Here is a 23,121-nt window from a genome sequence, read left to right on the forward strand (position 1 = left end):
ACAAATGCCTATAAATGCCTGTTTTCAAAATTGGCGTTTATATAAACTCTATTTAGCCTCAAGTTTCACTCCCGGGTGCTGTTCGAGACCGTTATTCATGTTACTGCGTAACATTGACTGTTCGGAACTGTGGGGTTCAACCTAGTCCTCTAGTTCAACCAATCCCAGAAACAACCGCTAGCAGCAGTGAAGTGGGACATGCTGGCGAGCATTCACCGCCGCTCTGCCATGACGCGAACTGTTGGCGAATGCGAGACCACGGAGAGCCGTCAGTGGAAAGGAGAGTGAAGGCCAGAAAAATTTTTAAAAAGTCACAGTTTCGCCGCAAGGGCAAAGCAATCAATGCGATAGCAAGAAACTAATGCTATACGAAGTGAGGCTCGCCAATGGATACTCTCAGTTTGAACAGCGCTCCTGTTGCAAAGGCGGCCGAAGCAGCGAAGGAAACTAGCGTGTTTCAAGTGTCGAGCTGTGACACTTGATAGTTCGCGCTCATCTTCTGTTTGTTCGTTTAGCGGCGTCCCTTGAGCTCGAGTTACTTTCGTACGCTCCGTAACATGAGCGCGGACATTACGGTGAAAGCATGAAACATGCCTCTTCCCCTCACCACGAGAAAACCATGCGAGCAGACAGTGGAAGGGCAAGGTTCTCCCTTCGCAAATATAAGAAGAAGCGAGCAAGCTCGCCGACGACTTTTAAATGCGCCCGTTGCGCTCCTAGCGCCATCTCGCTGGTAATGGATAAACGCTTATAAGTGCCTGCCGTCTCAGAGTCCGTCCAGCGGTAAAGGGTGTGTATATAACGCTCGCCGTTAGCTACCTGTAGGATCTTCGCTTTCTGGCGTAGTGCTTAGCACCACGCACTGCGGAACGAGAGGTCGCTGGTTCGGTTGCGCGCTTCGGAAGCATTTTTCTTAATTGTTTTTCTTTGCGACTCTGACATATATATACATATTTATACATATATGGTGCATGACGGCGGCGACGGCGACGGCAAAATTCATGCGAGACTGTCCATATAATTGCTATCGCAATAAAAATTAAAATGCGATGTGCGCGCGCAGCTTTTTTGTTTGTAATTTACTTTTCAAAGTGTTCACTGCAGTAGCGTAGGCAAAAATGTTTTCGGGGAAGGGGGGGAGGTGGTTCAACCATACTTTATGTATGTTTGTTCATGCGTTCGTATGTGTGCGTGTACATACACACATGTGAAACTGAAAAGTTCCATCATGAAGTGCAATTGGGGATGTGCAGCTTCTGCAACAAACGCTTACGTCAAGGGAAAGTTAATTTGCTTGATAAATGTAGAGGTCGCCACAATTCAGCCTTTTGATTAGGCCGCCACTGGAGTGTGGCGCCCCCTGTTACTGCCGTGCATCATATATATGTTCGTGGCCCAATAAAGTCTGGGTTACACTTTCGTCCGAGCGAGCAGCGTGTACGCGTCAGTCTCTGCGTGTCCGTGCCCCTGCGGCACTAACCACGCGACATGGTGTCAGAAGTGGGATGACATCGCGTGACAGGAAGTTCAGAGCGTAGGAATAACGCCCCCCAGCCCTAGGCCTTACCACGACGGAACGGCAGCACGATGGACCTCGAGACCGGCGAGCCGCCGAAACTGTACGGCGTCAACCTTCAGCCACCGGCACCGTTCGACTTCACGAACCCGGCAACATGGTCGACATGGCTCAGCCGCTACGAAGACTTCACCGCGGTTTCGGGACTGACAAAAACGTCGGAAGACGTGCAGGTACGCTCGCTACTGTACTGCATGGGCCTGGAGGCACGTCCGCTCCTCGAGACGTTCTCGCTCGACGCCCAGTCGCTCGCCTCGTATCAAGTTGTTGCCGCCCGCTTCACTGAGCACTTCGTGCACCCGTCCAACGAGCTCTACGAGTCGTCGCGGTTCCACAGGCGTGTTCAGCTACCCGGCGAAAGCGTCGACACGTACTACGCGGAACTGTGCAGAATGGTGAAGCGCTGCAACTACCAGTCAGCTGCTGTCGAGGAAAGGCTCGTACGCGACCGGTTCGTCGTCGGCCTCCGTGACTCTCGCCTCTCGGATCAGCTGTGCCGAAACGCGAAGCTGACGCTCAAGGAGGCATGGACACAGGCCCGTCAGTCCGAAGACGCCGACAAAGAGAAGGAGTTGACCCAGAACCGCACCGAGCACGCACGCGAGCTCAACCTCGACGCCGCGAAAGCCAGCAAGTTCGCCTCTCGTCGCCGCTCCGGTGCTAAGCCTACTACGTCGCAGCCGCCAGCCGAGCGCTCTCGCGAGCCGCCCACGTGTGAATTCTGCAGCCGTGCGCCTCACCGACGTTCGGACTGCCTGGCTCGACGCTCCGCCTGCAACTTCTGCAAAAAGAAAGGCCACTTCGCCGAAGTTTGCCGCTCGCGGAAGCACCAGCAGAACAAGCTCGGCTCCGTTCACCTGCATGCCGTTGGCACGCCCGCCGCTGCAAAGTTCGCCGACGTGACCGTTGACAACTACACAGCGCAGTTCAAAGTCGACTCCGGCGCCGAAGTATCTGCTGTACCCAGTGACTTCCCTGCGCTGCCTGCCAAGCTCGACCAAGTCGACAGTCTGCTCACCGGCCTTGGAGGACAGCCACTTCGCGTTCTAGGCTCGTATCTGGCACGACTTTGGTGGCAAGGAAAAACAAGCTGCCAGCGCCTATACATAATCCAGTCACTCACTGTGCCTCTTCTAGGACTGCCAGCGCTCCAAGCCCTGAAAGTTGTGAAATTTCTTGACGAACTCAAGACTCCCAAAGCAACGCTGCACGCCGAGCTCTTCAAAGGATTGGGCACTCTCAAGGACGAATACGTTATTCGACTGAAACCCGATGCCGTGCCCTTCTCGCTAAGCGTCCCCCGCAGGATCCCCATCCCGCTGCTCGAGGTCGTCCGCCGCGAGCTGGGCAAATTGGAAAGCGCGGGAGTGATCCGCAGGATCGACAAGCCAACTCCATGGTGCTCTGGCCTCGTTGTCGTCAGGAAAGACGATGGTTCCTACCGGCTATGTGTCGACTTGACTCAACTTAACAAAGTCGTCCTCCGTGAACGGCATATTTTGCCAACGGTTGAGCAAGTCCTTAGCCTCCTTGGTGATGCAACAGTTTTTTCAAGGCTGGATGCAACCGCAAGCTTCCACCAGGTGAAGCTTTCTGCCGATTCCCAAGAGCTGACGACATTCATCACCCCATATGGCCGATACTGCTTTTGCCGGCTCCCCTTTGGCATCACCTCCGCTCCCGAGTACTTCCAGAAACAGATGGCAAGAATCCTGGAGGGCCAAGAAGGGGTCGCCAACATGATAATGACATTCTGGTTTTTGGACGCACCCGCCAGGAGCATGACGCCAGACTGAGCCAGGTGCTATCTCGTCTTGCAAAAGCAGGCATCACGTTGAACGAGGACAAGTGTCGCTTTGGGGTATCCGAGGTCTCCTTCCTTGGTGTTGTCGTCTCAGCTAAGGGTATCAGGCCGGATCCAGGCAAGGTTGAAGCGGTCAAAGCTATGGAAGCTCCCACAGACGTCGCCGGTGTTAGACGACTGCTTGGAATGGTGAATCATTTGCCAGATTCCTGCCACACATCTCGGACGTCACAGCACCCATCAGAGCCTTGCTGAACAAGTCTGCGAGCTGGGTGTGGCAGCATGAGCAAGAGGCAGCATTCAAGAAGGTCAAAGAACTCTTGACGTCAGACAGGTGCATGGCCAAGTACCACCCGTCGTATGCCACGACAGTGTCCGCAGATGCAAGCTCTTTCGGACTCGGCGCAGTATTGCTGCAGACTCAACCCTCTCGAGAGCGTCGCCCAGTCGCATTCGCTTCGAGGTCAATGACAAGTACCGAACAGCGTTACAGCCAGACCGAAAAAGAAGCTTTGGCAACGACGTGGGCTATCCAAAGGTTCGACGAGTTTGTCCGTGGCATCACCTTCGACGTCGAGACCGACCACCTGCCTCTCGTTTCACTTCTGGGCAAGATGGAACTGGATATGTTGCCGCCTCATATTCAGAGACTACGGCTCAAGACAATGCAGTACCAGTTTCGCATGCTGCACGTGCCGGGAAAACTGCTAGCAACAGCAGATACCTTATCACGTATCACCCACAAGGCATCCACTCCTGTGGACACGGTGGAACTCTTCGCAGCACAAGTAGTCAGCTGCATGTCAGAAGTCTTGCCACTCCGCCCCAAAGATGTACGACAGGTACAAGAATCCGATGGAGAGTGCAAGGCCCTCATCTCCTTCTGCCAGCAAGGTTGGCCACGAAAGACCAAGCTACCTCTGCATGTGTCGAAGTATGCCTCCGTGGCAGACGAGCTCTCTGTCTGGGATGGTATCCTGCTGAAAGGCCCCCGGATTGTCATCCCATCGTCTCTTCGGCCAGCGGTGTTGACGCTGTCTCACGAAGGCCATCAGGGCATCAACAGGACCAAAGCCCTAGCTCGGGAGTCTGTTTGGTGGCCGGGCATCTCAGCAGACATCGCCTCTCTCGTCACCAACTGCGAACAGTGCGCATCCACCCGGGCGAACCTTGCAGAACCTCTAGTCTCCACAGCTCTACCTGGACGTCCCTGGAAATTTCTCGGAATGGACTTGTTCCATCTCAATGGCCAGACGTTCCTCCTGGTGGTGGACTACCACTCGAGGTTTCCCGAGGTGGTGACCCTGAGAAGCACTACAGCTCGGGCAGTCATCGATGCTCTCAAAAGCATCTTTGCACGCCACGGAATCCCACAAGACGTCAGGTCGGACAACGGCCCACCGTTCTCGTTGCAAGAGTTTGCGGCATTTGCAACGTCTCATGGCTTCAACCATGCGACCAGTAGCACACACTACGCCCAGTCAAACGGAGAGGCAGAGAGGATGGTACGGACAGTCAAGGACCTGTTCCGCAAGTCCAAAGACCCTCACCTCGCTCTGCTCAGTTATCGGGACACTCCGGGAGTTGATGGCTTCAGTCCAGTCCAGCTGTTGATGGGACGTCAGCTGAGAACCAGAGTCCCGAAGCAAAACTTTCAGCTACGTCCCAACTGGCCGCCAAGGAAAGATGTCGTCGCCAAGGATGTAGCCTACAAGCGTAAGCAGACCGACGACTACAATAGGCATCACGGAGCTCGAGACCTGCCACCTCTCCAAACGGGTCAGCGTGTGTGGGTGCGCCCTGACCAAGTGCAAGCTACGGTCCTCAGCCCGGGGCAAAGGCCAAGAAGCTACGTGGTTGAAACAGACCGAGGTGGTGTTCTACAGCTCAACCGCTGTCACCTAGTGCCTTTCGTGACTTCCGCCTCCGGTGCGGAATCGCTGCCAACAGCTGCACAGCAACCATCGCGACCGCAGCAAGTTCTTCAGGAACCTCAGCCTGCCAACAGCATGGGACCTGCGATCCCCCAAGGGCAGCCTTTGCAACATTCCCCAGCAGCCAGGGACCGTAGTGATGGTGTTACACGAACACGTTATGGCCGGTGCGTTGTTCCGCCGTGCCGTTTGAACTTGTGACATTGTGATGTGTTTGGCGTCCTCCATCCTCCCATCAGACTTTCTCAAGGGGGGAGATGTAGAGGTCGCCACAATTCAGCCTTTTGATTAGGCCGCCACTGGAGTGTGGCACCCCCTGTTACTGCCGTGCATCATATATATGTTCGTGCCCCAATAAAGTCTGGGTTACACTTTCGTCCGAGCGAGCAGCGTGTACGCGTCACTCTCTGCGTGTCCGTGCCCCTGCGGCACTAACCACGCGACAATAAAGATAGCTGCATCACGTCCTTTTTGCATGCCTGAGGCCTGCGACTGTGGGTACTGCAAACGAAAAGATGAAATCTTTAGCTGCAGGTCATCGAGGAAAGGTTTCCATGGGCCGAAAACAAAAAGATATCTTAACACATGCTGTTGGGCTAGTTGGTTCACTGTGCAAAAGGTAATGCTGCAACGCAAGGCGAAGAAAACAAGCGGTACAGGAAAGAGCATCACTTGTGACTGGATTTAGTTGAAGGAAGGTTCCTTTATATACAGTGCAGCCAGGTGCACAGTTACATTTGCACAGAACAATTGGGTACGATCACTTGTTTATGAAATCATACTCTCAAAAAATTGTGCCTGGAAGCAGTGACAAGGACAACGAGAGCAAAGACCATTCTGAAAGAGTGCGCATGAACAAACACAAATAATTGATATCTAACGGCAACATTTTGAAGTGCATGAGAAGGATGCACACTTTAAAAAGTATGTCTTCCAGCAGTTGAGCTGCACCCAACGAGGCAAGGATCATGGTCTTCTACAAATAAATGTGCACTCGTTCTGGAATGCTTTATGTTTTTCGTACTTATCAGAGAATAACACATTCACAGATATATACCCAGCAAAAGTAGGTGACTCCTTTTGCTGCATTTATGATTTTTAACATGAATTTTCCTTTTTTTTTACGATATCTGTTTTTCAAAATAACAAACTATTTTTAGTGGTTCTTTGGTGTTTGTTGTATCAAGATTTGACTGTACTGCTGCATATTTAAGGTTCAAAACTGCTGCATCGGTTTATGTTACCGCCTAATAATCCACTGACCCCTGTCTTACATGAAGCAGGAGAGTGCTCAACCCAACTATGGCAACATCTGCACGGCATTGGAGCTGTTGGCTTTCCTGCTGAGCATTCTGCGGCCCGAGGCCATCCTGTCCAGCCTGAAGCCTCTGCAACGTGGAATCGCTGCCTGCATGACGTGCCCCAATTCCAAGGTCATCCGAGCTGTGCACGCTCTCCTATCACGACTCATGGGCCTGTTTCCCTCGGAACCTACAACATCCAGCATGGCCTCACGGCATGAGGAGCTGGAGTCCCTCTACACATCCATTAGCAAGGTGAATAAATGCCCTTCATCTTGCTTTGCAGCTGTGTCTGTTGGAAAAGAGCCAGAAGGGCAAATCTGAATGAGTACAAGTGATGCACATAGTATTGTGCATGCTCTCTGTTTGTAGCTTTTCACATTGCATTATTAACAAGCCATCGTGTTTGATATCTACTACCCTTTAACTTTTCTCTTTACTATACTTAGTAGGGGTCTGTGAATATTGAAAACTTGAAATCTAATGCGACAAGAAACCATCTCCAAATATCGAATTAAAGCTGCGAAACACTGTTAAAATAAATTAATGAAACAGCATTTCACTAGGCTGCAGCACTGCCGCCACAGTCATGACTCAGTGCGAACCTTGGGTTAGGGGACCAGCTCTGACTGATAGGGCTGCTGCGTAAGTGCTTGCGAGTGATGGCCACTGTGCTAGCGTGTGTTGCAACCCTAAGATGGGACAGTTTCGCTTGCGCTGATCTATGTGTTATGTATTAATAACCCCTATACACTGTATGGTGCAATTGGTTATAGCAGGCCAGATCGTCCAGCCAGTGTAATAAAGAACCACTCATGCTGGGTGCTCAGTGACCAGTACAGCTTTGATTGAACGCTGTTGAAGTATTATTCTAATAGCCAGGTGACTAGCAGAAGCTACAGCAAGTGTGTATTCAAAGTTTGTCTGTGTTCCTAAACTCAGCATGTTGGCAGAAAGCTCTCAAATTGAGTGAATCTGCTTGCATAAACATAGCCTGCATGCCTTTTGATGACTAATTGGTCCTGTGGTCGCACATGCTTTTGTGCTTTGCTGTTCCCTTCATGTTGTGTTTCCTATCATTTTGACCTAGGTGAACCTTGTAGCAACAGAGGTAGCATACTGAGAGAACGCTGCGCATGTGTTGGGCACCAACCAAGCTGGAGTCTTTTGCTTGTAAAGGCGTTCATTGAACGTGTAACGAGCGTGTGGCACCCTGCCTAGCTTAGTTTCGTTACCTCACCAGGTTCGGCGGGCAACCTTGGTTGTGTGTGGATAATAAACACTGACGAGCGCGACTCGGCAGTCAGTAGCTGTTTACCCTGCCATGCGTTTGGGTCGTCCTTATTAGAGGGGTACTGACACCTTTTTTTGAAGGCGAGTTTACTCTGCCATACATATCTCCTGTATGCAGAGACGGCTCTGAGCAAGTGTGAAGCTCAGCAAATGCTGATGAGATATTTTAATTTGATATTAGTCAATTTTTCTATGGCGCACCTACTGACATCGACACTAGCTTGACGTCAGGCTACAGTACAAATTCTGGTGACTTCACGCAGCAACCTGGCTTGTTGTGATGACATTAGGTACCGAATCTTCCAAGATGGCCGCTTGTACGTCATCAAAACTTCCAAAACGGCCGCTTGTGCGTGGAAACGTCACTATATATTGTGTGAGCACGTGACGAGAAGCTCATACCGTGTTGTGACGTCAGGTACCGTAGGAACCGAAACTAGCTTTTAAGAACATACTGTAATTACTTTTTCAGGGCGCACTCGCGCTTAACACTACCTTTTTTAGGCTCTTGAGCGCTTGACCTTTCATTTGACGCAAAAAAATGATAACTGAAAATATTCATGTCAGTACCCCTTTAAAGGCCAACTCCGGTGATTTTTCGAGGTCGATGGATCTCAGTGAAATTCGCTGGGTACGTTCCTTTGCACGTTTCCGTCATTTATGCCAAATTACAGGCTTGAGACATGCGCAGATTGTTTGCAAATGAATTTTAAAGATTGTCTGCAAACGCCCTCCTGGCTTCCCACAATTATTGGCAACATTGCGTCTGTGACGTCAGTATTGGGAAGGCGGCGGAAGTGACGCAGCCGAGGGCGCCGCTAACTTCGGGGCTTCGACCGCTACAGCGAGCGTCTGTTGTTCACAAGGCGACAGACAGCGTTGGTTTGGCCGGCGCTTCGCTGGTCGTCCCGGCTGTCACAGTTTTCATACTCCGCGCCGATGTGACCGGCGTGCCTTGCACGACTTCCGGTTCATTCGTAACAACGTCTACGTCATACGTAGACAGTACACTCGGTTGGGTTTCGGTTTCGGTGTTGCGCTTTTTTGCTTATTTAAAATTATTCTCCAATTTGCCGAGTATTTCTGCTATCGGGCCCGTAACAGGAGCGTCTCAGGAACATAAAAGCACCATTACTTTGACATGGCCAAAAAATCGCCGGAGTTGGCCTTTAAGGGGGGACACTGCTCTTAAAATTTTTTTCTCATTTCTTGTTCGATTTTGATGATACAGTCGAACCCACTTATAACGATCCCACGTATAATGATCTATCGGTTGTAACGGCCATATTTGGGTGCACTTACGATTTTCCAATGCTAACCATTGAAGCTGCGTCCACATATAGCGAACATTTTTCAAAGCCTCCTACTTTTACAACGAACACTTCAGGCACGGTCGCGGTAAAAATATGGCGCATACAAAGCGAAAAAAAAGTTAAAACAGGCCTTCTAAAGCGTGCGAGGGGCGCGCGCTTGCGCGTGCCCCGCTCCAGTTTACTCTCGACTAAGATATCCCTGATCGGTGAGCACCGCACGCAGATTTCGAACACTTCGAGCGAGGTCGCTCACTCTAGCCTTTTCTTCAGTGGCAGAATGGAAAAACAAAAAAAGGCAGCATGAAGCCTTGCGGTAGGGCTTTCGCACGGTAACCTTTCCTGATGCCGTTCTCTGCAGCTACGACCGCCTACGATGAACCAAACAGTGCCTTGGAACGCAAGAAGGCATAAATGCAAGAAGTGATAACCGCGATAACTTTCCATCGCATAAAGGTTCACTGCGTCCCTAAACTTGTCGACGCCACATTGTGCCGCAAAAGGTCATCCGTCTTTTCGGTAACGGCAGAGACCGGTCGATCGGTGATAATGATTTCCGTGCGATTGCGGCGATGCCTTCGCGGATGCCTTCACGGATAAGCATCAGAAAAGAGCGAAGGCGAGGTGGCGGCCGTCGATGAACATGCAGTTATGACTTATAGCCGACAACCTTATATCACAGTCATCTGTAGATATCTGCTCGGCTGCGCCTGTGGCGTACGCCGTACGCTTTGCGTATTGACGGCGGTACGAGTGTGCCATGCTGCCGTTCGCAAGTTCGCCGCCGCCGCATCGTGCGAGACTGCTTTAACCCTTTCAGTCACGAATTATGAAGCACTGTCTGCAAATGCATCAAACTTCCATGGCATGATTTCAAGGCACTCAGTGTTACATTTCAAGAAATAAAATGAAGGAATGTGTTGTTTTGTGTGAGTTACAGAAATTAATGCTAATTAGCGTGTAATTAAATATCTAATTATTCTGCAATCGGTCAGCTTCAATCCTTGCATAAAAGAAATCAGCTATTAGGCCCAAAATGCATGCGCAGTTTGTTTTTTTGGTTGTATGCTTTTCGAGTGAAGAAAAAAAATACTCTTGACGTTGGTCTTGGAACGTCGCACGTCGAACGATCGTCGAACATGGTAGTGTCTCTAGCAAAGTGACCATCCGCAGAAATATACAGCATAATGAAGTTAAATAAGCGCTAGTTGTGCACTCAGGAAGCCTGCACGAATGTGCACACCAAGTTTCAGGTCATTTGAAGAAACACGCGGTGCGTGATGCGACTTCGAAGTTGATGTGTACATATGTACACACCGTGACTGAAAGGGTTAAAGTGCGCGTCGCTTTGTAGAAACGTAGCTCGCTGTTGTTGAACGGCGTGGGCACCGAGAAACGTCGACGCACTGACAGCGAGCGTATACTGTGTGTTTGACTATGTGACAACTCAAGTGCGCCGCAAATCGTCGTGCAGGGCCGCGAGAGCATCGCGGAGACGTAGAGTGCGCGTTGCTTGCAAAATGCTTGTTTTCCCCGCGTAGAACGAACAGGCTACTCGCCGCACCCGTGCACGGTCCGGAGTGAAGCAGGTGCGAAGAACGTACAAACGCGCGCATACGGTGTACAGCAAGCGGCCCGGCATGTAGGCAATGCGCTGCACACAACTAGCAAGAGATGATCGGCTCCACGTGACAGTACCGCGCTTCGGTGAAGCGGTGTCACTTCATTGCAAAGGCGGGTAATTCACTCGTGAGCACGTAGCAGGCGTCGCTTCACGACGCGAAAAGGCTTAGCTTGTCACCGGAGGGGTTGGGTGCACTTTAATAAAAGTGCACAGAAAAAAAAAAAAACGGCTTGGCCGCTAAGCGCACGCTTTTAAAGGCGAGTCCAAATACAACGAACTACTGTTATAATGACCACTTTTCGCTAATACCACTTTGTAACTAATAAAAGTTACAATATGTTGAACATTCACGAGTGCGTCAATTTCCAGCTGCGATTTCCTTCGCGAATGTTCAACATACCATAACTTTTGTTCTAATGGGCTTAGAGCATCAGTTTTTGTTTCATTGAACTCAGGTCTGATTACAGGTTATTGTGATATGCTGATTTACTTTGTAACTCTCTCTGTTAAAAGAAAAATCTTCCTCCCCAGAAGGCACATGAAATATATTGTATTTTAAAAACTACTGGTTATACAAGTAAAATAATTGGATATTTGAAATCAGCACACAAATATACATAAACTCACCAAGTATCATCAAAATTGATCAAGAAATCGATCAAGAAATGAGAAAAAAAATTTTAAGAGCAGTGTCCCCCCTTAAAGCACTGGTGCCTCAGCGCCCCCTCGTCCACGGTTCAGGGGCAGATCGTGCACTGGCGATGAGTACAGTCAACGAATCAAACCACGCCATCGAGAGCGGCGAAACAATGCCCCCGCATCTGCCGCCATGCCGCTGTACAGAAGCCCAGGTTCCATACCAGCCCGCGGTCAGGGTAGGCATCGCAAGTGGCGGCGGAAACGTGCAGCAGCAGGCTCGGGTTCCCCCGCGGCCAGGTTCAACGTCGTGTCCGAGGACCCGCCGATTTTCGACATGTGGCACGCAGGCCTTGTCCCATCGTCTGTGCCGCCGTACATGCTGACCGTCGAAGTTTGTGGGCGCCCTGTTTCCATGGAACTGGACTCGGGGGCCAGTGTGCCGATCATGGCTGGCAAACTTTTCAAAAGGGCCTTTCCCGGAGTGCCCGTCGAGGCTTCAGGCGTCATGCTGCGGAGCTACTCTGGAGAGCTTTCCCAGATGCAAGGTCAGGCCCAGGTCAGCGTTGGTTTTGGCAACAGGGAAGCAACCCTTCCTCTTCATTTGACCAAGGGGTCGTCACCGACGCTGCTTGGCAGAAATTGGATTTGTGCACTGGGTGTTCAGCTGCCAGAAGGCCAGGAAGCAGCCCTACATGTCGTACAAGACATCCCGAGCCTTCTAACAGATTTCCAGCCATTGTTCCAGCCAGGGGTTGCCACATTCGCTGGTACGACTGCTGGCATCCATGTACCCGAGAGAGTTCAGCCTCGGTTTTTCAAGCCTCGCCCACTGCCATTCGCACTGAATATGGGGGGTCACCCAGGAGATGCAACGGTTGCAGCGAGAAGGCATCCTGGTACCAGTCAAGACTGTGGATTGGGTCGCTCCCGTCGTTCCAGTCCCCAAGCGAGACGGTAGTGTCAGAATCTGCGGGGATTTCAAGGTTACGATCAACCCCGTCACTACCGTCGAAAAGTACCCCTGCCTCGGATTGAAGATATCTGGTCTGCATTGTCTCAGACGGTGGACAGAAGTCCACGAAGCTCGACCTCATAGACGCTTACCAGCAGCTGGTGCTCCAGGAGGCCTCACGGAAGTATATCACGATATCGACAACTATGGGGCTTTTCCAGTACATGCGATTACCATTCGGTGTGGCCTCGGCACTGTCCATCTTCCAGAGAGAAATGGACAACCTCTTCAGGGGCATGAGGCACGTGGCATTGTACTTGGACGACATCCTTGTCACCGGTATTGACGACTGAGACCACATGCAGAATCCGCACAATTTTTTGGCCCAACTTCAGGATGCTGGTCTCAAGCTCAAGCGGGAAAAGTGCGTGTTCATGGTTCCCAGTGTAGAATACCTGGAACACCTCATCTCCCAGGCCGGCCTGACTCTGGCCCCCGCAAAGTTGAGGCTGTTCTGAAGGCGCCGAGGCCCCGAAACAAGAGCTGCAAAGCTACCTTGGTCTCATCAATTTCTACAGGAGGTTCCCGCCCAACCTGTCTGCGCATCTACAGCCACTGCACATCTGCTTCAAGATGATCAGCATTGAACGTGGAAGAAGGAGCAGGATGTGGCCTTTTAGCACAGTAAGGAGCTAATCACCAAGGCACCGATGCTGGTACACTTCGATCCAGCCAAGCCTGTCGTCCTTACTGTAGGTGCATCATCATACGGTGTAGGAGCCGTCCTAGCGCACCGAGACAAGGATGGCCAGAAACGCCCGGTGTCGTTTGCTTCTCATCGTCTTCACGCTGCTAGAGCAGCGTTACAGCCAACTGGACAAGGAAGGCCTCGCCCTCATATTTGGCGTCAAGCGTTTTCACCAGTATCTGTGGTGCCGAAAGTTCGATGCAGTCACGGACCACAAACCACTGCTGGGGCTACTGGGGCCAGACAAGGCGGTACCCGTGCAGGCATCGCCTCGAGTGGTACGATGGGCCTTGAAGCTGGCGGCCTACAGCTACCAATTGGTCTACCGCCCGGGAAAAGACCTGGGGCCTGCTGATGCCCCGAGACGGTTGCCGCTGCCAGAGGTGCCTGCTGCTGTTCCAGAGCCAGCTGAAATGCTCATGCTGGAGCATGCGTACCCGGAGGTACTCTCCAGGTCTGCTGTGTCGCAGGCGACCATTCGGTACCCGGTCCTGTCCTAGGTGGTGAAGGCTGTATCCCGAGGGGAGGAGTTGGTGCAGCAGTCCTACAGCCACAAGGCCGCTGAGCTGAGCCTGAAGCAGGGCCGCCTACTTTGGGGTTCCAGGGTGGTGATCTCACAAAGTCTCCGGTCCAGGGTCCTGCAGTTGCTGCATGCGCGGCATCCTGGCGTGGAAAAGACCAAAATGGTGGCTTGGTCCCACGTTGGTGGCCTGGCCTGGACCAGGACATCGCTCGCATGGTGCAGAGCTGTCAAGTCTGCCAGGAACATCAGCGGGCCTCACGTCATGTGGAGACTATCTCATGGCCATTCCCACAGAGGCTCTGGTCCCGCCTTCATGTGGATTTTGGGGGCACCTTCAAAGGCCACTACTTCCTGGTGGTGGTCGACACATTTTCAAAGTGGGTGGAAGTTCTACCTGTCACCACTCCGTCAGCAGGTGCGACCATTGCAGCACTGCGGCAGGTTTTCACCGCCCAGGGGCTGCCGGACATCATAGTCTACGATAACGGGCCCGCTTTCGCCAGCGCAGAGTATCTGGCCTGGCTGACAAAGAACGGAATCCGCCGAATGATGGTTCCCCCTTACCACCCTGCTTCAAACGGTGCAGCTGAGCGGGTGGTGCAGACTATTAAGGACAAACTTAAGAGCCAGGCTGGGGATTTCCGTACGCAGGTCGCCCGCATACTTTTCCAACACCGGACTACACCCCATGATATCACCGGCCGTGCCCCCTGTGAGCTCCTGCTGGGACGTATGGTGAAGACACCGTTGGACATTTTGCATCCAGACCTCCGGTCCACGGCACTCCTCAAGCAGCTGAAGCAGAAGCTGGCTGCTGACAAAGGGTGCCGTCCTGGGCCGTTGCCAGAGCCTGGAGTGCCAGTATTCGCCAGGAATTTCCATTCTGGCCCACCTTGGTCTGCTGGACAAGTCTCGCCTGCGAGCTCCTCCTCTCTGCTCGTACGTATGCAGGATGGACCCACATGGCACCGGCATGCTGACCATGTGAGGGCTAACTGCGGGACCCGGCTTGCATCCACGGCAACACCAGTTGCAGCCAGTGAGACGACAACCACTTCGCAAGGGACAGGCACCTCCAGTTGTGCGCCACTAGTTGGGCCACCGCCAGGTTCAGTGCCATTTCTGTCAACCACGGCAGAGCCTCAGGATGAATCAAGCGCGGCTCAGGCAGCACCTGGTGCTGCCGCGCCTAGTCCCTCAACACCTGTACCCAGGTGGAGCACTCGACGACGAAGGGCACCAGACCGCTTTTCGCCTAAGCCAACGTCGAACCGGCTGGGACTTGTTTTTTTTTTTTATTTATGTGTGCAATAACTGGGGGTGAGGGATGTAACGAGCATGTGGCTCTCTGCCTAGCTTAGTGTCGTTACCTCGCCAGGTTCGGCAGGCAACCTTGGTCGCGTGCGGATAATAAACACTGACGAGCGTGGCTTGGCAGTCAGTAGCTGTTTACCCTGCCATGCGTATGGGTCGTCCTTGCTAGAGTGCGGGTGCCTCGATGCCCCCCCTCGTCCACGGTCCCGGGGCAGATCATGACTGAACGCTGGCATAAGAGTCGACCGGTAGCTCGATCAGCGACTTAATTCACAGACTCCGAGAGCGAGTGGCGTCCACAAGCAGTGCGCGGTAGAGACATAGCCACTAGATGTAACTGGAGAGGATGACCCACTATAGCATTCATTCCTCTTCGCTACAATTACCCCTGGGGACAGGAAGGGAGCCGTCCAGCGACCTAGCAGCTCGTCACAATGAGTGGATCATAGTACGGTTTCAGACGCTTGATGTTGACAATGTCGCGTCCATGACAGCAGATGTCTGAAGACAGTTCAGCGGGTTCAATCAAGTAGTTGATGGGTAATGCGCATTCGACGACTCGATAGGGACCTGCATACTTGGGCAGTAACTTGGAGGGGAGACCAGGCTCAGTGATAAGAACGGAGAGCCAGAGAAGCGCTCCAGGAGGGAAGGCCGAGAATACTGTTCTAGCGCTCTTGGTCATTGGAGGTAAATGCCCGTGCGAGGTCGCGGCACTCTTCGGCATGCCTCACTGTGTCAGATATGGGCACATACTCGGAAGCATTCGGCTGGTACGGAAGAATTGTGTCGATAGTGTGCGACGGGTGGCGACCATGCAGTAGAAAACAGGGTGAAAAGCCAGTGGTGCTCTGAGTGGCGGTGTTGTATGCATAGGTTACGAAGGGTAGAATGGGGTCCCACTTTGTGTGGTCGGAGGCGACGTACATTGAAAGCATGTCGCCGAGCGTGCAGTTGAAGTGCTCTGCAAACCCATTGGTTTGAGGGTCATACACTGAAGTCGTGCGATGAACCACATGGCACTCTTTAAGAATAACTTCAACTACTTCGGAGAGGAAGACACGCCTGCAGTCACTGAGCAGCTCCTGGGGTGGCCCGGGACATAGGATAAATCGACGAAGCAGGAAGGAGGCAGTCTTAAGTGTATCGCGTGAGGTGGTCAACTGCCACAATGACCCAGTGGTTTCCAGCAGCTGTCATTAGAAGGGGCCCGTGCAAATCAATGCTGATGCGCCCAAAAGGTGAGGTAAATGTTGCAGACCAGCTGGCGAGAGGCGGGGTGATGATTTCTGGCACTGGCAATTCGGGCAAGAGCGCACGAACTTCTGGGTACATTCCCCGCTAGTAGTACCGCTGTCAGTGGTAGTCCAACTGCACCATTTGTGCCATTTTGCTACAATTAATACCTCTGCCCCTTACTGTGCCTATTCAAGTGCATCTTGCACCAACTGCGCCAAAATTCATATTTCACCTGCTTAGGGGGGACGGGGATCAAATTGCGAAAAATGGCTTCTGTAATTGGCGTGATTTTCGACAGCCGTGACTCCGCAACGCGGAAGCCGCAGACGACGCACACCGGGAGCGACCATCGGACCAACGGCGAGGCGCGCTGGAGCATCATGGCGGCCGCGCCCAATCGGGGGCCTCGAAACGACCTTTAAACATTTGCTTTTTGTGCGCTTGTTTTTAAATGGAGGAGCTAGCTGAGGTGGAGAATTTGAAGACAGAGAAATGCTCTTTCAGACGAGCCCTAGATGGTGGTGCTCGGTCACGCCGTTACGGAGCTATAATTTTTTGAAAAACGCTTTCTTTTTTGCGATTTCTGCAATAATTTTCGCCACCTCAGCGGGCGCAACAATTTTTAATGACACTTCTACGTGGTTTTCAGCTAAGATATTTTGGAATTAGATAGAAAAAGGGCTACAGAAACTGAAAATTTTAGAGCAAACTCTGCTGGTCTCATGTTTAATAAAGAGCTTCCCAAAGACAACTCATTGCAGTTTTTAGACCTCAAACTAACGATTTTGAGCGATCATGTTTGCTGTGCGTACCTCCCACGATGCAAGAAAGAATTGCTGCGGTATGACTCGGCACACTCAAAAACTGTGAAGCGTGGGATCGCTCTGGTTTGCTTGGAGTTGGCCTTGCGCAGATCATGTGAGCACGTTATGCAGGATAGTTTTGGGAACCAGCTTCAAAGACTTTCCAGAGCCGGTTTCTCTCGGTCTGTCATTGGTTCCGTAGTTGAATCCCTGCTGCAGAAGGTGAAAGCCAGCACTGCCGGTGCAATCAGGCACTTGGAAAAAAGGGATCGGGTTAAGCCGGAGGTAGTTCCATATATACACCGTGTGAGCTATAACCTGAAGAAGGTGGCTACCCGTTACGGCATCTCGGTCGTTTTCTCAGCTCCCAACAAGTTGGCTCAATTGTGCCCGCATATCACACGCGAGAAGCTGAGGGGCTGTCAGAAGCAGCACAAAAAACCTTTTAGGCGCTGTGCACAAGGGGTGGTATATGAGATACCCCTAAGCTGCGGCAAGTCCTACGTCGGACAGACGGGACGTTGCATTAATGACAGATTGAGGGAGCATGCTAACAGCCTAGGTAAGAGTGATCATGTGCGGATGTGAACCATGCTTTGCGCAAGTACTGATTCTTGGCAGAAGCAGACAACAAACGCCTAGAGAGCTGCTGGAAGCATTCTATATCAAGAAGAAAGGTTCTCATCGTGTCAGTGACACTTTGATATCTTTATATTCGACAGAAATGCGCCTCCTAGATACTATGTTGGCTTGACCATGTCGCTGCACGTCTGATGTTCGCTGTTCACGCATGCGCGGAAATGTTTCCTTTTTTACTGTACCTTTCTTAGTCTGTCATTAAACAGTTGGTAGTTGGCGCTTCTCTGTCTTCTCTTCTGCTTCTCCCTTTTTCAAGAAATGTATTTTGCGCCTCAGTCTTCTGTACCTAATATACGCGCCAACTAGCCCAAAAACAAGTCCTTTTGGAAGCGGACAAGGCGACGGTGAGTTAAGCCAAATTTATATATGTACATATAAACAGAGGCGTTACACATTCGGCACTGGGGCCGACAGCTTATTGGGCTCGCACTGAGGTGCGTCGACGACCCGGGATTTCTTCATTCGCTGTCCTCATCTCCCCATGCAACTTGGTTCTTTTATAGCCCTGGCCGATTCCTTGCATCAGCCAGTAGTTCGAAGCCTCCAATCAGGAACTGCCGTTGGTCACTGCCTGGAATCGTATCCGTGGATGAGAGTGCTTGCCGCACGTTGCATGAGGAATTGCCATCGGTTGCATCAGGCGCACCGCAGGAGTTGCCGTGGGTTGCATGAGACTCCCGCCTTGGTTGGCACCGGTTGCTTCAGGCACCTCGCTGGTGTTGACGCTGGTTGCATCAGACAGTCTATCGATGTTGATGCCACTTGCGTCAGACGTTCTACCAGCTTGAATTCCTTGCCGAAGCAAGGAAGTTTGGGTTGGTAGCCCTGGCATAACAGCGTGCACAAAGACGGTCCTCGAAACGGCGAAATAACACGTTCGCCGTCGACACTGCATTTTGAACAAGAGTCACGGTTCCGTCAACTCCGACAAAGAAGGCGTATTTGGGGCCTCCTTTTGCCAACCAACAATGATGTCATCTATCGCGGGCTTTCCTTGCGTTATCGCCGCATGCCCGGCACTTCCTAGTCACAAACGACGAGCGGCTATCAGCATGACATCGGGATAGGAAAGTAGTCAGCACACAGCTTTCGAGAAAGGAAAGGCAAGCAGCCCTGTGTAGCAGAAAGACGCCGCAGATACTCCCGTTTGCCTTAGAGTGTCGACCGGTGATAACAGGGGCGAAAATATACGTAAAAATTACAAAAACGTTAAGATTGGGGGGGGGGGGGATGTTGTAGTGCTAATACTCCCAAGACCACAGTGTGGTGATAGTGGGGGAACCCTTATCAGTTGTGACCACCTTGGGTTCTTTAATATGCATTGTTACATTTCACCCCTTCATAATGCAGCCGCCATGGCAGGAATCAAACAGCGCCCTCCTACTCACTAGTGTGACTCCACAGCCACTAAGCCATCAAGGCGGGTGCAAAAGCTTTTTTTTTTTTTTACATAAAGGAAAGGAAAGAAAAGGTTTGCACAACATGAGAATTGAGCTCAAGCCAATAAGTCACAAGCTCAACTAAATATAGCACATTCATGTGCTTCCTGGCAAGTACCGACATTCTTTTGCGCAATAAAAGATTTTGTGCTGATAACATACAAGGGTACTGTTTTCAACCTGAATATGTAGTGAAATAAAAGATGACTGGAGGAAAAAAATTACCTCTCTTTATTATTCGGTATTCGATTCGTATTCGAAGCTGTGTATTCATATCCGATTTGTATCAGAAAATTTTGATATTCGCACACCCCTAGTTTTGAGCTAGCTTTGTAGTTTTTGAGTTACAACACTTGATAGACTCTCATTGTCATCCCAAAATGAATTAATGGATTAGACATAAGTTCGTCAAGATTTTTGCATAAGGATATTCACAAGGGCCCATTTTGTGCCATAAAGCTATTGTTTTATTTTTTAATATTCAGTTGAAATGAGCACACACAAAAATTTTTGAAATTCCTTGTACATATTGTCGTACTAACAACTTTTACAAAAAGCCAATTATAAAAATTTTTATGACGTGCAGACAAATATGGACATCTTTATGGCACTCACCAATGTCTCAGGGTCCAAGTGCAGAAAACGGAATGGTTATATCTTTATTGTGAAATGTCACAGGGGGATGACTGACAGCAACTGTTCAAAAAATGAAAGCGGAGAAAATGAAGCTAAAAAAAAAATGGACCTAAAAGCTAAGAAAATGGAACTTGGAAGGAAACTGGTATTATTTTTCATTGGAGAAATGCAGTTTTGCGGCTATCTTGAACTCTTTCTGTCCTCTTTATGATGACGCCAATATGGTAGCACTGTGTCAAGAGAAAACTGCAGATTTGCATTTTCTAAAGCCCAATTTTCTCATAGTTTTTGATGACAGCACACTAGTAAAATGCTTTTTCTTTTTCAACTTCTACTGCTTATTTTGGTCTAATATTTCACCATGATGTAAAACATATTCTCAGGATTGCAGAAAAAATAAATTGAAAAATTGAACATTTTGACCAAATTTACCATTCCTATTGGCACGTTCCCCCTTAAGTGGGATTTCAAAATAACCGAGTTTGAATTAATGAGGTTTTACTGTATCAAGCTCATGGGGTATTGCAACATAGCTTGAAATAGTTAATGAAATCTATAAATTGAAATGCAAAATGTGCCTATCTGAAGCATGTCTAAAATGTCCTCACATCTCTGGCAGTGTCTATAGATTATGAAAAGTAGGAATTGAGCATGTTGCTCTTAGGTTATGTAAAAAATGTTGAAGTTTGCATGCTTATTTTTCATCTACACCTTCTCATGAAACATACATAATGACCATATTACAGCTCTTATGCATACTACTTATCCTTGAAGCACGCGGGTGGTCAGTCCTCTTTCTGCAGGAGGTAGTATGCTTCACAGCCCAGTATTTAGTTCTTCCTGCTGTTAGTATTCTTCACCACATTACAACACGGTATTGTGGTGATGCTTACAAAGCAAATTCTCTTTATGCAGCTCAGTTGAAAACCCTGTTTTGCGTACCGTCCATTTTTTGAGGTGAGCAGCTTGCTCATTTTTAAGCGAAGCGTCTATGAGTTACAGATTTTGGTGGTGCGGATATCTTGGTTTGCAAAAAACCCGGTGCTGGTGAGTGCGGCTGTACACAAAGAGGTCATCGAAGCTGTCGTGGTCATAGTCGTATTTGTATGTGCCTTTTTCCAATAACTGATGCTTGATGGCGATCAGCCGTTGCTGATGTGGAAGTACAGTGAACTCCCGTTCAGACGAACTCGGTTAAGATGAATTCTCGCTTATGCCGAACAACAGAGAAGTGTTTGTTTGGTTTTCCATAGACTCAATGGAAAAAAAATTCCTTTAAGACGAACCGCCCAACGGTGATCGCTTAAAGGGGGGACATGGCACTTGAAAAAAAGTTCTTTATTTCTTGATAGATTTTGATGAAAGTTCCTGAGTTTATGTATATTTGCGTGCTAACTTCAAATCTGCAATTATGTTTCTAGTATGATGTGTAGTTTTTAAAATACAAAATATTTCATGTGCCTTTTGGGGAGCAAGATTTTTTCTAAACTAAGTTCGCTACACAGTAAATCAGCATATCACGGTAATGTGCAATCAGAACTGTGTGCAATGCAACAAAAATGGATGTTCTAAACACATTAGAACAAAAGTTATGGTATGTTGAACATTCACAAGTGAAATTCTAGCGTGAAATTGACTCACTCGCGAACGTTCAACGTACCATAACTTTTGTTCAAATGGGTTTAGCACATCCATTTTTGTTGCACTGCACACAGTTCTGATTGCAGATTATCGTGATATGCTCATTTACTTTGTAATGCAGTCAGCTTAGAAATAACCTTGCTCCCCAAAAGGCACATGAAAAATTTTGTAATTTAAGAACTACACATCATAATAAAAAAATAATTGCATATTTGAAATTGGCACTCAAATATACATAAAGTCGCCAAGTTTCATCAAAATCGATCAAGAAATAGAGAAAGATTTTTAAGAGCCGTGTCCCCCCTTAAGACAACGCTGGCGATTCTGCGAAACGAACACTGCAGTCTTGGTGGGAAAAGAAAAGAAAAAAAAGTGCTTCCCGGAGCGAAGCAAATCGCGATGCCAGCCTGTATCCCCCTCACCCCCAGCCTGTGGGTGGGGGAGGTCCAGGCTTTATCAGCAAAGAAAGCAACAAAAAGGATTAGGGAGATTTACAACTGGGACCCCCAAGCCAATTGTGTCCTTTTGTATTCCCCCTCCCAGCTGGACTACAAAGGGGAACAGAAGAACACAAGAGCTTGGGGCGTGAAGGGGAGTAAAGGAAAAAAAAAAATAAAGAAGAATCGCTTAACACGTACTTGTGGGCTAGTTGGTTGGTCATATTCACGATAAACGGCAGCGCACACCGGGTCGTCCTTTTTTTTCGTGTTTTGTGTTTCTGTCTTTACCCGGTGTGCGCTGCCGTTTATCGTGAAAGAAGAATCGACAATGGGAACAAAAATTGTCTGTGCATTACAATCGAGTACGAAACCGAAACTACGTTTGCTGCGAACTCCTGTCAGCGGGGTCAGGTGCATTGTCATCGCCATCACACAATGGCGGCCAAGCACATTTTGTGGACAGTTCGCGTAGGACCTGTGCGCGTTGTATCTGTTCCCAGCGAAGTGCAAATTGTGATAAGCCATTTTGATTATGGAAGTGCACGACAAGGGAAGGCTATTTTGTTGAATACTGGAGAGTGCCGAATACTGAATATTTTGTACACTGAATTTTGTACACTCCGGGCCAAACACGAGAAAATATCCAGACCTCGAAGAAAACCTTGCAGACTTTGTTGAGCAACTCAGCGTATCATGACTTGTCAAGGCAACAGCACGCGACCGAGGCGTATACAGAAGTCATCTTAGAGCCAGCAAAATAGGCTCACAGAAGAAAAGGAACTGCCAGGACAATAAATTTACATTATTTGAAGGAAAATTGCGCTTCTCTCCCTCTCTGTCTTTTTTGTAATCGTCAACATAGGAGCGTGCTACAATTTTATCATTAAAATGTGGTAGCAGTGTCTTCATGAATTTTTTTTATATTTGAACCCACGAAATCAGGTGCTCGTACGATTCGTGTAAATGCTCTGCTTGAAGGCATAGTTTTTATCTAGATGAGCCAAATAAATGCTTTTTCTTGTCTTTTTGCCCCCATTGTAAGTCTACTCCCGTCAGTGTTTTCAAGTAACATATTTGGATGCACTTGGCATGTTAGCATCTCTCTTTTTGGGGGCACTTCAGTAAAGCCAAACTCCTGATAAGACGAACAGATGACCGCGGTCCCTTCGAGTTTGTCTTAACGGGAGTCTACTGTATGATCATTTATTGAGGCCACTTGCCATTTTGCGTTGTAACATTTTGGTGGTGCCTTTGGTTGTTGCATTT

General features: G+C 49.6%; 1 protein-coding gene across 1 annotated transcript in view; it reads left to right on the forward strand.

Moving 5' to 3' along the window:
- The window catches only part of LOC119384790 (transformation/transcription domain-associated protein-like), a 946,434-nt gene that overhangs the window by 545,878 nt on the left and 377,435 nt on the right, over nt 1–23,121 (forward strand). Inside the window, 1 exon segment of the mRNA XM_049413130.1 lies at nt 6,598–6,870. Within this exon segment, the coding sequence (XP_049269087.1) occupies nt 6,598–6,870 (273 nt within the window).

Source organism: Rhipicephalus sanguineus, chromosome 3, assembly GCF_013339695.2.
Source record: "Rhipicephalus sanguineus isolate Rsan-2018 chromosome 3, BIME_Rsan_1.4, whole genome shotgun sequence".
NCBI lineage: Eukaryota > Metazoa > Arthropoda > Arachnida > Ixodida > Ixodidae > Rhipicephalus > Rhipicephalus sanguineus.